The 15000-nt window shown below is 40.0% G+C and overlaps 1 protein-coding gene across 2 annotated transcripts in view; it reads right to left on the bottom strand.

Annotated features, from left to right (window-relative positions):
* Positions 1–6484: 6484 nt before the first annotated feature.
* LOC137647019 (monocarboxylate transporter 12-B-like) overlaps positions 6485–15000 on the bottom strand; it is a 33599-nt gene continuing 25083 nt past the window's right edge. For both annotated transcript variants that reach the window (XM_068380125.1, XM_068380124.1), the window contains one exon: positions 6485–7688. In XM_068380125.1, the coding sequence (XP_068236226.1) occupies positions 7522–7688 (167 nt within the window). In that variant the 3' untranslated portion in view covers positions 6485–7521. The remainder of the gene's footprint in view (positions 7689–15000) is intronic.

The raw sequence follows: 15000 nt of genomic DNA on the forward strand, positions 1-15000 counted from the left end.
CCCCTTTCTTATATGCACTCTTTCAGATTGCCGGGCTTGGAGGTAGTGTACACTCTTATCCCGGCATCCATTCTATTTTTCTTCTAGTGCTGTACCCGACCCGGCTGCCGGCCTATGAGGCCGGCAGCCGGGCAGGTGTAGTCCTCTGGTTCTTTTGCTGCCGGCTGGCATCGGTCTTGTACCTTTGCCGGCCGGCTAATGTCAGCCCTTGTCTGCCGGTCACTAAGAGTGTGGCCGGCAGCTGGGTACTACCTTGTGTAGTTGCCGGCCGGCAGCCATTGTCGGCCGACATTGGCTGTTGCCTGCCGGCAGTTGCTGCCGGCCGGCACATACATTTGAACCAGAGTTCTGCCGCCTTATAGCTGTTAAGTAGTATACTTTAAAGCTAGTTATAGTGTGTGCCGGCCGGCAAGTGCCGGCCGGCACGTATCCTCCTATACTGTACTAGTATTCTTCAGTATAACATATACAGTAGGAAGAAAACTATGGTATGGGTTTTGGTACAGCACTGTGTGTTCTAACACTTTTGTGTTTTCTTGCACATTCCTTTGCTGTTGCCCTACAGATAGGAAAGTGAGTTCTTTCCTGTCTATTATCCAGGATTTTAAAATCATTGCTTAGGTGTGAGCTTCACCTGTTTCCTCTGGAAACCTTGCATTGGTTACTCTAGAAGAGATTAACCATTTGATTTTATTATCCGGAAGGCTGCAACAATGGGTTGTGAGGGAAACACAAGTGTGTGTCTTTCCTTTATGAATTGTTATGCTATACTATGCATATCCAGTGATACATAGTTCACTTGATACTCATGGAAATTTCTTCTCTTTACAGGAGGACCCTCCGAAGTGCGGAAATGTTTTCTGCAACGTCCGCAGCAAGTACCTCTGCGGACATGAGTTTTGTAGGAGACACGCAGCATGCGCTGTCTCCAAGGATGATCTCCAGTATTGGGACCCTCAGGTATGTACTGTGTGCACTAATCTGATTACTGAGGCTTTTGATTCCCCTAGGACGGCGGAATCAAGGGATATAGCAAGGGAGAAGCTTCGTACCTGGGTAAGGGGCTTCCAAAAGAACACCTCTGGCCCTTATCTTCCAAGTGAGAAGATGAGGGCGTATCTTTTCCTTAAGGCATCAGCTGATGCAGTGATTCCCCAGCCTCAAGAGGAGATCCTCCAAGATCAGGTCCAGGTGGATGTTGAAGTCGCGGTCGCGATGCAAGACATCCAGTTAGATGACAGGATGTCTGACGTGGACGAGCGTTTGGAAGAAGACCTCCTGGCAGAAGGTCAGGATGAAGTTCAAGCCCCGGACGTCGTAGAGGAAGAGGTCGACGAGGTGTCGGCTACTCCGGTTCAGATTCCGGAGCCTATTCCCTCAACATCGGCCGGTCTCCCAGTAGAGCTGGGACAGGCCCTCTCTTCGATTGTTGGAATGATCCAACAAATGCAGAAGGAGAATCAGGAGAAGGCGGCTGCTATGGAACTGCGGAAAAGGCTCAATGTGAAAGACCTTCCCTTGTGCTCAGATGCTAACCCATGGAGGTATGCTGAGCACATGCCGATGACGACTGGAAAGATTGTCATCTCGGATAAGCTGGGTTCAGTTCCCCTAGAGGAGGTGGAATTCTGGCCCAGCAAGGCATCATATCCGGACTGCTATGTCCGGCTGAGAAAAGAACCAGCTTCAAGGGAGGAGACAGAGCCGAAAGAGGTCATAGTCATGGACCACGCTAAGGCTCAAGCTCTACTTTCATCCTCGATGAAGGAGAGGGGCTTCTCTAACTCGAAGGTAGCTGCATTGAGCAAGAAGCTCCCTTCCTTTGTGTCCTCTCTTGCTAGAGCCTTCCCCTTTTTACAGAAAGGGTTTGCGGCTGTTCTAAAGGCAGTCGAGGCCGGCAAGCCTTGCCCCTCCCTGGAGGAGTGTAAACCCTTGTCGCTGGCCCTGCCTATGGACCACAAAGACTGGAAGGACGTCCATCTGACGTTCTCAGTGGGAAAGTTGGAGGCTGATATTGCCGGACGGCAATTCGGCGAGGACCTCCCCAAGCTGTCTGACTTTCTTTTACGAAGAGAGTTCGAGAAAAAAGAAAGACTGGCTGCCTCAATGTCTCTTCAGACTACTCTTGAGACGATGGCAAGTGACCCCAAGGTCCATGAAATGTTCATGGTGGTGGCTAAGACTCACCTAGCCACAGTGACGAAGGACCTTTATGGCTTCGTCAAGGCGAGGAGAGCTTGTAGGGAGTTCGTGTTCAACGGGGCTACGGTGAGGCACGAGCCAAGGAAGTTAATCTCCTCCAACATTTGGGGAAAAGACCTTTTCCCTACCGATGTAGTCAAAGAAGTTGTTGATAAGGCCGCCGTGGAGAATAGAAACCTTCTCCAGAAGTGGGGCCTGGCTATCAAAAGAAAGTCTTCCCCGGATGAGGGTCCTCAACCAAAGAGGAAGAATATGAGGACTAGGCTACCGTCTCGGCCAGCCAAGCCCTCTAGACAGCAACAGCAACTGCAATTGCCATTGCCTCCAGTGCCCCAGATGGTGGCACAAACCCCGACCACTTTTCAGTGGGTACCCCAGGCTGTGCCGGGTCAGTCCACGGCATTCACCCCAACGTTCGAAGGACAGTCTTCTTCCTTTCGAGCAAAGCCTAGAGGAACAGCCAGAGGCTCGTCTAGGCGCCCCTCAAGGGGAAGGGGATTCAGGGGTGGTCGTGGTCAGGGAGGCAAGACCTCAGGACGGCAGTCCAAGTGAAATGATACCGGTAGGAGGGAGACTGATGAAATTTTGGGATCGTTGGACCTTCGATCCCTGGGCCCACAGCCTACTCAAGAATGGACTGGGCTGGAGCTGGTACAGCACTCCACCCCCGTGCCTTCGGTTTTTCCAACACTCCACCCCCGTTCTGGAGGAGTACGTTCAAGAACTGTTGGAGAAAAAGGTGATCCGAAAGGTGAAGTCCATCAAATTCCAAGGGAGGCTGTTTTGTGTTCCCAAGAAAGACTCGGAAAAGCTCAGAGTCATTCTGGACTTGTCGCCACTCAACAAGTTCATAGTGAATTGCAAATTCAAAATGCTAACACTGCAACACATAAGGACCTTACTGCCCAAGAGGGCATACTCAGTCTCTATAGACTTGTCAGACGCCTATTGGCACATTCCAATCAGCCGTCGACTCTCCCCCTACCTAGGGTTCAGGCTACAACGGAGACTATACGCCTTCAGAGCCATGCCATTCGGGCTAAACATAGCCCCAAGGATTTTCACGAAGCTGGCGAGCGCAGCTCTTGGCGTTGGAACTACAGCTGAAGTTTGTGCCGCTACCACATCCAGTTCTGACCCAGTGAGTCCAGAAGTCGACTGTCTGCGCTTCATTACAGAAAACCCGGACCCTGCAGCTCATGATTTTCTCTCCCTTGCGGTGAGAAAGCGTTTCGGGATTTCGAAAGCCAGCATAGACTTCCTAGAGGAGTATAAGTGCAAATCGACTAGAAGGCAATATGAGTCATCTTGGAGAAAATGGGTGGCCTTTGTCAAGGCGAAGAATCCGCAGGAGATCTTGACAGACTTCTGCTTATCTTTCTTCATCCACCTCCATGGTCAAGGGTTGGCAGCTAACACGATTTCAGTGTGTAAGTCTGCTTTGATGAGACCCATTTTATATGCCTTCCAGATCGACCTAGGTAACGAGATCTTTAATAAAGTTCCGAAAGCCTGCGCTAGGCTCAGACCTTCAGCACCTCCAAAGCCCATTTCATGGTCTTTAGACAAAGTTCTTCATTTCGCCTCCCTGTTGAGCAATAAAGAATGTGCGTTAAAGGATTTGACACAAAAAGTTATTTTCCTATTTGCACTCGCGTCCGGGGCCAGGGTTAGTGAGATCGTAGCCCTCTCGAGAGAGGCAGGTCGTGTTCAGTTCCTGGATGGGGGGGAGCTGAACTTGTTTCCGGATCCTACGTTTCTCGCCAAGAATGAGTTACCCACCAACAGGTGGGGTCCCTGGAGAATCTGCCCTCTGAAAGAAGATGCATCTCTATGTCCAGTAGAATGCCTAAAGGTCTATCTTCGTAGAACTTCAGACTTCAAGGGTGGTCAACTATTCAGGGGAGAAACATCAGGCTCAAATTTATCTCTGAATCAACTCAGAGCGAAAATCACATATTTTATTCGCAGAGCGGATCCTGACAGTACACCCGCAGGTCACGATCCGAGGAAAGTTGCCTCATCCCTAAATTTCTTTAATTGTATGGACTTTGAACATCTCCGTTCATACACCGGCTGGAAGTCTTCCAGAGAGTTCTTTCACCACTATGCGAAGCAAGTAGAGGAACTAAAGAGATCTGTGGTAGCAGTGGGTCGTGTGGTTAACCCTACTGTTTAACTCTGCGAGGAACAGTGGTCTTAATTGGGACGATTAAGTCCAGGGTGAGTGTGTAGGTACATACTGTACTACAAACTAAATGAGGGCACCGAGTGCCCACATAGACTGTTCCTTTTTCAAAGGTGAACCTAGCATAAGTGCAGACATGTGTGCCGAGCGTTTCTAACGCTAATGTGATTGATTTGTAATACAGACTTTTATGACTTGATACCTCGGTATCTCAAAAAAGTGGCATTGGATGTTTTTTCTTTCAGATAAACAAGTTCTGTTTACTATCATACTTATGCTTAAAGTTTTGGGTTATTCTCTTTATATATATATATATATATATATATATATATATATATATATATATATATATATATATATATATATATATATATAATTGTTGTTAACCTGTCTATTTATTGTCTGTCAATAAACTTGTTCTTGAGAACCTTGCGTCTCTTTCACCTGTGTCAATTTATTGGTATAATTGAGCATTTATTCTATGTACCTTATCTGGGATAATTCTAATAGAATTGTTCTTTTATGCAAGCTATGTTGCGTTGGTTTATAAAGTCCCCTAATGGGAGGACTCCGTCCCATAAAGGGACGAGGGCGGTTTTATTAGTTTCTTCCTATGCGGATATAAACCTTTGTCCAATACAAGTATTGTGCGGATTACTGGTCAATATTTCATATTGACGCAGTGGTTCTTTACAAACTATGCTTTACTTAATATAGGGCGAGACCACTATATTAGCTTGCCTGGTATTCATACATAGGTATATGTACTCTTCGAGACTTTTCCAGAGTCTAGTAGGACTCTTCCCTGTAGGGGGCAGGAAGCTCTAACATGGTTTATAGTTAGTTGAAAAGATGTTTAACGGTAACATCTTAGGTCTCTAGGTCTAGTCGACCGGGAAAAATTACCTCCGGGGAGTACGGCACGTTCTGAGAATCCACAGATACAGTAATGCTCTGGTATACTTCCATCAGGACGACATGGCTTGAGCCCAAAAAACGGATTTTGAGCGAAGCAAAAAATCTATTTTTGGGTGAGATGGCCATGTCGTCCTGATGGACCCGCCCTTGCCTTTCTAAGAAAGGGCTGTAGGACCCCTCCCTACATACAGTATCTGTAGCACCTCGTGTACGCTACAAGGAATACAGATGGCGCCAGGATTGGCGCCAGGCACGCATACGAATCGTAAGATAGGGAGCCTTGGGAGCGGCTCCCCCTTTTTCTTTCCCGAATTCGTTTCTTGCCAATTGCCCCCTACGAGACGAAATCTCTGTTCGGGATGCAGATTGCCATGTGGCGTGTCAAGAATACGTCCTCTGATATGTTGCGATATCCCTTTCAGGAGGGATATTCGCTCCAGGAGTTAGAATTCTGGTACCTTAAGGTAAATTCTCTGGGAATATCGCCGTAGTTGTAATATACCCTAGGAAGCTACCCTATAGGAACTTCCATCAGGACGACATGGCCATCTCACCCAAAAATAGATTTTTCGCTTCGCTCAAAATCCGTTATATATATATTTATATATATATATATATATATATATATATATATATATATATATATATATATATATATATATATATATATATATATATATATATATATATATTTGAGGAGGGCATGTATCCATCATCTTACTGACAAGGAATAAACATCCTTGCTTTACGTAAGTATATGGAGGAAGCAGAACATTTATTACTTTTCCTGAATTAAACTAGTGGAAGTCGGATTAACATTGTAATGCCTATTGTATGTAAAATACTGTTCTTAGGCAAATCTACGAAAGTAAGTTAATAGAGTGTTTTGAAGGAATCGTTCATATTGATGAGCATAATCGTAACAAGGAGGATAAATTCCTTGTTCACGTTATTAAAAAAAGTAGCCGGTTTGACATTATCAATATTGGATGATGTTTTTTTTTTTTTTTTTTTTTTTTTTTTGGCAATTCATTACAAGTTCTTTAAAGAACTTAACAAAGTGAGGCTGGTTTTATTGGATATTGAGATTAAAAAAAAAAAAAAAAAAAAAAAAAAAACTTCCTATTAACTACGCATTGTTAAATAATATAATATAATTGTAAGGCATAAAAATAGAAATGTTACCAGGAGGTGAAGATGATATGATTAACGTAAAGGTACATGTCTTTGGCTATAAAATTACAAAACACTAATTGTAAAATAATGATATAAAATCCAAAACATTTAAAGTGCATTCAAGACAGATAATGCTGTGGTTTTAAAGATAGTTATGTCCGCTACATTTTAGTTTTCTGAAATTAGTTTTGTTATTTTCCATTTATTTAGATGTAATAATCCAAAATTAACAATAATATATACATTTGAATAACACAGCTGTAGAAATAAAGCGCTCTGACAATTATTTTGATTCTTCAACTACAGTAAGATGAACTAATAAGTTGTCCAATATTTCGATTTACCTTTTAGATTGATTAAAAATAATCTGGTATATTATGAACAAAGCAATATGAGCGACATGGGATCGATTTCCTAACTATTTCTAAAAAAATAATTTAAAAAGGTCTCGTAAAAACTGCTGAAAAGGAGCAAAAATTCCTATACTTATGTATTAGAACACGGTAAAATTATTATAATTTTTTATTTTACAAAAAAATAATTCTATTATCAAATTACAAGGGTGTATCACTGTTGTTAGTTTTCAATACCCGGAAAACAGGTTTCTTTTTACTCACACAATACATAATTGTAGCTACCTGAAGTTATTATTACAATTTCAAAAGTATGTTAAATTGTTTTTGTCGTAAAAAACTCAAAAAGAAGAAAAGTGATTAGATAATAACTTGGTATCAGGAAATTACAGTTTGACAATCATTTTCATAATCATACGGAACCAATTCCAGTAGACATTTTACGGAAACCATCAAAGTATTAGTTTTAGACTATGAGAACAATTATTTTTTAGTCAAAGATGACTAGGATGATAGTCATATTGTAAAAATATGAGAACAGCTAACAAAAATTTATTTTTCATACTTTATGCAACCAAATATTAGTTTTATAAACATTAACTAAATTACTGGAAAGGACAACCAAAACACTAACATCTACATAAAATTGAGATGAATCTTCGGAAATATTTAAATATACATTTCTTATGGATTTCGTATCACCTTTGATGCCTGTTTCTTCCTCGCCCTCATCTTTAGCTCGTGAGAAATGGCTAAAGGCATTGAAGTCCACAAGATTAACGTCACACACGTGATGGCTCCTAAAGACCAGACACTGACAGCGTAGCTTCCACTTGAGTCACGGATGTACCCTGAGAAAAATGGTAAATCATCATATTAAAGGTGAGTGAAATGTAGAGGTGCACCTCAGATACCTTCATAAAATGAAAATGAAGGGAACTTATACAGACGCTGCAGTAACTCTATTATAGAGTACTTCATATAGCTTCATGAATTGAAAATGAAAGGAATTTACACAGGCTAAAGTATCTCTGCTATAGAATACTCCAGATGGATTCATGAAAAGATAAAGAACTTACACAGAGGAACCAGTACCTCTGTTATAGTGTATTCACAAGGCTTCATTAAATGAAAATGAATGGAACTTGCTCAGAGAAGCCAGTACCTCTACCATATATTATTTCAGATGGCTTCATGAATGACAAATGAAGGGATCTTGCACCAAGGCCCAGTGCCTCTGCTATAGTGTACTTCAGATGGTTTCATAGAATGAAAAATAAAAAGAACTTGCACAGCACCTTCAGTATCTCTACTATACAATATTTCAGACATCTTCATGATATACAAATAAAGGGAACTTGCAGAGAGGCTAAGTGCTTCTACTAAAGTGTACTTCAGATTGTTTCGTGGAATGATAAAAGAAAGGAATTTGCACAGACTAAAGTACTTTTGCTATAGTGTACTTCAGATTGTTGCATGGGATGATAAAAAAAGGTAATTTGGACAGACTCCACTACTTCTGCTATGGTGTACTTCATATAGTTTCATGCAATGATAAATACAAGGTATTTGCACAAAGACTCCAGTACTTCTGGTAATGTGTACTTCAGATGGTTTCATAGAAGGACAAATGGAGGGAACTTGACCAGAGGCTTCAGTATCTCTACTACTATGAAATATTTCATATGGCTTCATGAAATGCAAACGAAGGGATCTTGCATAAAGGCCCAATACTTCTGCTATAGTGTACTTCAGCTGGTTTCATGGAATGATACATGAAAGGTATTTGGACAGGGACTCCAACACATCCGCTATAGTGTACTTCAGATTGTTTCATGGAATAATAAAAGAAGGTAATTTGAAAAGAGACTCCAGTACTTCTGCTAATATGAACATCAGCTGGTTTCATGGAATGATAAATAAAGGGAATTTGCACAGATTCCATTACTTCTGCTATAGTGTACTTCAAATGGTTTCATGAAATGATAAAAGAAGGGGATTTGCACAGAGACTCCAGTACTTATATCATATTGTACTTCAGATGGTTTCTTGGAATGGTAAAAGAAAGGAACTTGCGCAGAGGCTCTTGTACTCTTATTTTAGTGGTCTCGTGGAATGATAAATGAAGGGAATTTGTACAGAGGCTCCAGTACTTTTGCTTTAGTGTACTACAGATAGTTTCATGGAGTGATAAATTAAGGTAATTTAGACAGAGACTTCAGTACCTCTTCTATAGTGTACTTCAGATGGTTTCATGGAATGATAAATGAAGGTAATTTGGACAGAGACTTCAGTACTTCTTCTATAGTGTACTTCAGATGGTTTCATGTAATGATAAATGAAGGAAATTTGGACAGAGACTTCAGTACTTCTTCTATAGTGTACTTCAGATGGTTTCATAGAATGATAAATAAAGGTAATCTGGACAGAGACTTCAGTACTTCATCTATAATGTACTTCAGATGGTTTCATGGAATGATAAATTAAGGTAATTTAGACAGACTTCAGTACCTCTTCTATAGTGTACTTCAGATGGTTTCATGGAATGATTAATTAAGGTAAATTGGACAGAGACTTCAGTACCTCTTCTATAGTGTACTTCAGATCGTTTCATGGAATGATAAATAAAGGTAATCTGGACAGAGACTTCAGTACCTCTTCTATAATGTACTTCAGATGGTTTCGTGGAATGATGAATGAAGGTAATTTGGACAGAGACTTCAGTACCTCTTCTATAGTGTACTTCAGATGGTTTCATGGAATGATAAATAAAGGTAATCTGGACAGAGACTTCAGTATTTCTTCTATAATGTACTTCAGATAGTTTCATGGAATGATAAATGGAGGTAATTTGGACAGAGACTTCAGTACTTCATCTATAATGTACTTCAGATGGTTTCATGGAATGATAAATTAAGGTAATTTAGACAGAGACTTCAGTACCTCTTCTATAGTGTACTTCAGATGGTTTAATGGAATGATAAATAAAGGTAATCTGGACAGAGACTTCAGTACTTCTTCTATAATGTACTTCAGATGGTTTCATGGAATGATAAATGAAGGTAATTTGGACAGAGACCCCAGTACTTCCGCTATAGTGTGTTTCAGATTATTTCTTGGAATGATAAAAGAAGGTAATTTGGAAAGAGACTCTAGTAATTCTGCTATAGTGTACATCAGCTAGTTTCATGGAATGATAAATGAAGGGAGTTTGCAGTCTCCATTACTTCTGTTATAATGTACTTTAGATGGTTTCACAGAATGATAAAAGACGAAATTTGCTCAGAGACTCCAATACTTCTGCCAGCTGGTTTCATGAAATGATAAAAGAAGGGGATTTGCACAGAGACTCCAGTACTTTTGCCATATTGTACTCAAGATGGTTTTATGGTATGATAAATGAATGGAACTTGTGCAGAGGCTCTAGAGTGAGGGGAGTTGGGTGCGGAGAATGGTCGCGTAATCTCGTTGCTGCTGGGTGCCTAGTACGCCCAAACGACAATCCAGTAGGTTGCGATCTAAGGAGTAATGTTTGCCTTAGACTTATAATGAGAGGCAAGTAATATATGCGCCCCTCCCTCTTGCTTGACTCGAATAGAAATTAAGATTGTTTTGTTAATAAGTCAGATTTAGGACTTGAGATAAATTGCTATTCTACTGATGGAAGAAGATTAACAGTTCTCCCCAAGTGTGTCTGTAAATTATAAAGTGAGCTATGATTATCTACAATTATGATCATTTTACGATAAACTGTTCCAGTAATTTGAAAGTCAGTGAGAGAGTAACATTTCCTGTTATTTAATTAGAGAGATTTAGAGTTCAATTTCATTCATTCACTTTGAAGATGATTCCTGCTCATGTTTCTGTGAAAACAAACTTAGACAATAAATTCTCTTTACGATGTAAAAGTCGTCTACTGTAAATCCCACCACCCATCATTTATCAATCAATCGCCAAAAATAGTGACAAACTGGTGGCCTTACGGTGGGATAAAGAGGAATAAAAATAAGTGTAATAATGAACAAAAGACAGTGCTGCAGCTATCAAAATTGATTTTAGACGTGAACAATGATGAAATAAGAAAAAAGAATGAGGGAAACGAATACACACAAGAAGCAAGTAGACATCTCGGGAGAAGAGGAAAGGAAAAACTCGTAAGAAAAGCCAGTTAAAAAGCATAACGAAAGAAGATATAGGAAGAATGAATGTCCTTGGAAAAAGTAAGAAGAAAATCCTGACGATGATGTCGAGAATAGTAGCAGCCAGGAGGGGTGGCGTGAACCAGTTACCCAAGGAGGACCTGCAGGGAAGAGACCTTAGCGCATACCGTCAAGAGGGTCAGGCTGGAGCAGTCAAAGCCCAAGGGAGGAACCATTCGTGAGGAACACACTCGTCCCCGAGAGGACGACACGAAACGAAGGCAGTACGATCACATGTATGCCCACAATTGCCAATATGTTCAGTGTCCCGTCGCGGGAGCAACAGGATCGAAACTCGCCATCCGAAATGGGGGTCAAGACCCTTCTATGGGGCCCTAGCAGACGACCATCGGGGTTAGTTTGACGGCTCGTAATGCCCTAACTATGGAAGACTTTGTCGTCGAATCAACAGCAGGGGGTGCTCTGACAAACACGGTGCTCCTACGAAAGCCAAGGACCATCCTGAAAATTGGAAGAGGTGACAGAGAGCAACTGTATAGGACGAAGGACTTCAGGCGACCCACAGCAATCAACCCACACAAAGTGACAATGGTTTAATAGAATGGTAAACGAAGGGAATTTGGACAGACACTCCAGTACTTCTGCTATAGTGAATTTCAGATGGTTTCATGGAATGAAGAATAAAAGGAACTTTCGCAGCGACTCCAGTATTACTGCTATAGTGTACTTCAGATGATTTCATGAAATGATAAAAGAACATAATATGGACAGACACTCCAGTACTTCTGCTATAGTGTACATCAGATGGTTTCATGGAAGGATAAATGAAAGGGGTTTAACCAGACTCCATTACTTCTGCTATAGTGTACTTCAGATGGGTTCAAGGACTGATAAATGAAGGGACTTTAGACAGAGACTCCATTCCTTCTGTTATAGTGTACTGCAGATGGCTTCATGGAACTGATAAATGAAGGGGATTTACACAAAGACTCCATTACTTCTGCTCTATATCGTACTACAGATGGTATCATGGACTGATAAATGATGGGGATTTACAGACTCCATTAATTCTTCCATAGTGTACTTCAGATGGTTTCATGGATTGATAAATGAGGGGGGGGGGGGTTTAAACAGAGACTCCATTACTTCTGCTATAGTGTACTTCAGATGGTTTCATAAATTGGTAAATGAAGGGGATTTACACAGAGACTCCATTACTTCTGCCATAGTGTTCTTCAGATGGTTTCATAAATTGGTAAATGAAGGGGATTTGCACAGAGACACCACTTCTTCTGCCATAGTGTACTTCAGATGGTTTCATAGACTGATAAATGAAGGGATTTACACAGAGACTCCATTACTTCTGCTATAGTGTACTTCAGATGGTTCATAGACTGATAAATGAAGGGATTTACACAGAGACTCCATTACTTCTGCTATAGTGTACTTCAGATGGTTTCATAGATTGATAAATGAAGGGATTTACACAGAGACTCCATTACTTCTGCTATAGTGTACTTCAGATGGTTTCATAAATTGATAAATGAAGGGATTTACACAGGGACTCCATTACTTCTTCCATAGTGTACTTCAGATGGTTTCATAGATTGATAAATGAAGGGATTTACACAGGGACTCCATTACTTCTGCTATACTCTACTTCAGATGGTTTCATGGAACGATAAATGAAAGGAACTTGCGCAGAGGCTCCAGTACTTTTGCTTTAGTGTACTTCAGATGATTTTCATGGAATGATAAAAGCTAGGAACCTATGGAAAGACTAGCACTTTTGCTTTAATGTACTTCAGATGGTTTCATGAAATTATAAATGAAATGAAATTGCGCAGAGATTCTAGTAATTTTTTTTAGATGTACTTCAGAGGGCTTCATGAAAATATAAATGAAAGGAACTTGCACAGAGGCAAGTGCAATTTACCTGAGAAAGTCTTTACCTCTTAACATTTTAAAGATTTTGTTTGCATTGATTGGACCTAATAAGGTACTCCTAAAAAGGCACCATGTGTTTTTTTCATTTTTTGTAAGTATAATCATTAATTAGTAAATTCCTAACAAAACACATAAAGCGCAATAAGACAACATTTTTAATTGAAAACAGTAAAATGTTATGTCTTTACCACCTGACCTAATGTTAGCCGATATACTGTATATATATATATATATATATATATATATATATATATATATATATATATATATATATATATATATATATATATATATATATATATGTGGGGGCGGGGTGTTTGTGTATGTGTGTGTGTCTGCTTATATTTTTTTTAGCCTATGATAGAGAGCAGCCATTATGGATTGTGAGCGTTCACCAAGTCAACGATCATTATTTTTCTCTGTTGTGTCTGCACATGATCCTGAGTCACTGTCAAATTTTTGCTTGTCACTATTTTTTTTTTTTAAGTCGAATTCCTCCATACTGAATTATTAGATTGCTAAGCAAAAAATCCAGGTCAACTGAAAAGGAATAAAATCTAACCATAAAAAGCCCTTTCTGGTACAACCCAGGAACATGAGTAGTGGACTACCTTAAATCTGTACTCTTTGGTGTAGATGCAACAGTTCATCCTTTACTTAAACTAGATGGCCTTGTCACTCACTGTCCCAAGGAAAAGGCAACCCTTTTGGCTGAAGTGTTTGACAGTAAGTAGAGTAATGAAAAACTCGAACTTCCTCATTTTTGTTTTCCTGAGGCTAAATTAACCAATTTAACTTTTCGATCTCGTGAAATTAAAGCTCTGTTGATGGACCTTGATACTTATGGAGGGGTAGACCCTAATGATATTTTTGTCCCTGTTTTTTATAGACTACAGATTTCTTAGCTTTAAAGTTATCTGTTATTTTGTGCAAGTTAGCAAGAAGAGGAGCTCTCAGCACTTGTTGGATAATTGGTAATGCTGTACAGAAATCCCTTGTTTGTGGTCTGGAAGTTCGTACGATTGGCCCTAATTTTAGTGCTGCCTTTGACCGTGTTAATCATGAGGCCCTTGTTTTCAAAGTAAAAAATTTGGGAGTGGGTGGGTCGCTTCTTAGCATCATTTTTTATTTTTTAAGTAATAGATCGCAAAGACTTGTTGATGAGCACCATAGTGTGTATAGGAATGTGATAACTGGTGTTCCACAGGGTAGTGTTCTTGGCCCATTACTTTTCGTACTATATACACATGACATGTGGTTTGGCCTAGAAAACAAGCTTGATGCATATGCAGATGATGCTACTCTCTTTGCATCAATTCCATCTTAATAGAGATCTAGCTAAAATCAGTGCGTGGTGCAAATTATGGGGTATGAATTTGAATCCTAACAAAACTCAAAGTATGATAGTAAGTAGGTCAAGGACAGTGGCTCCTCAACATCCGGATCTCAGCATTGTTAATGTTTTTTTACCTTTGTATATCTCTTTTAATTTTATGCGTGATTCTCGACCGAAAATTTACTTTTGAGAAACACGTTAGGTCTGTCTTCTTCAATTGAACAAAAAGTTTGGTTTATTGAGAAAGTCTTCTAAGATTTTTAGTCTGAAGAAGTGTTTTAATTCTTTCATTCTACCTTGTTTTGAGTATTGTTCTCCTGTCTGTTCTTCAGCTGCTGATTCTCATCTTAATTTGTTGGACAGGAACTTACAGTTTACTGAACTTCTTATTCCTGATCTAGATATTAATCTCTGGCACTGTCATTCAATTAGTTCATTATGTATGCTGCATACGATTTTTTATAATTCTGACCATCCTTTACATTTAGATTTTCCCGGACAGTTCCATCCTGTTCATAATACTAGGTATGCAGTTAAATCTAATAGTCAGGCTTTCTCTATCACGAGGCTCAATACTACACAGTACTCTAGAAGTTTTATTCTAGCTGTGACCAAGTTGTGGAATGATCTTCCTAATCGGGTAGTTGAATTAGTAGAACTTCAAAATTTCAAACTTGCAGCAAATGTTTTTATGTTGAGCAGGTTGACATAAGTCTTTTT

This window comes from Palaemon carinicauda, chromosome 9 (assembly GCF_036898095.1).
Source record: "Palaemon carinicauda isolate YSFRI2023 chromosome 9, ASM3689809v2, whole genome shotgun sequence".
Lineage (NCBI taxonomy): Eukaryota > Metazoa > Arthropoda > Malacostraca > Decapoda > Palaemonidae > Palaemon > Palaemon carinicauda.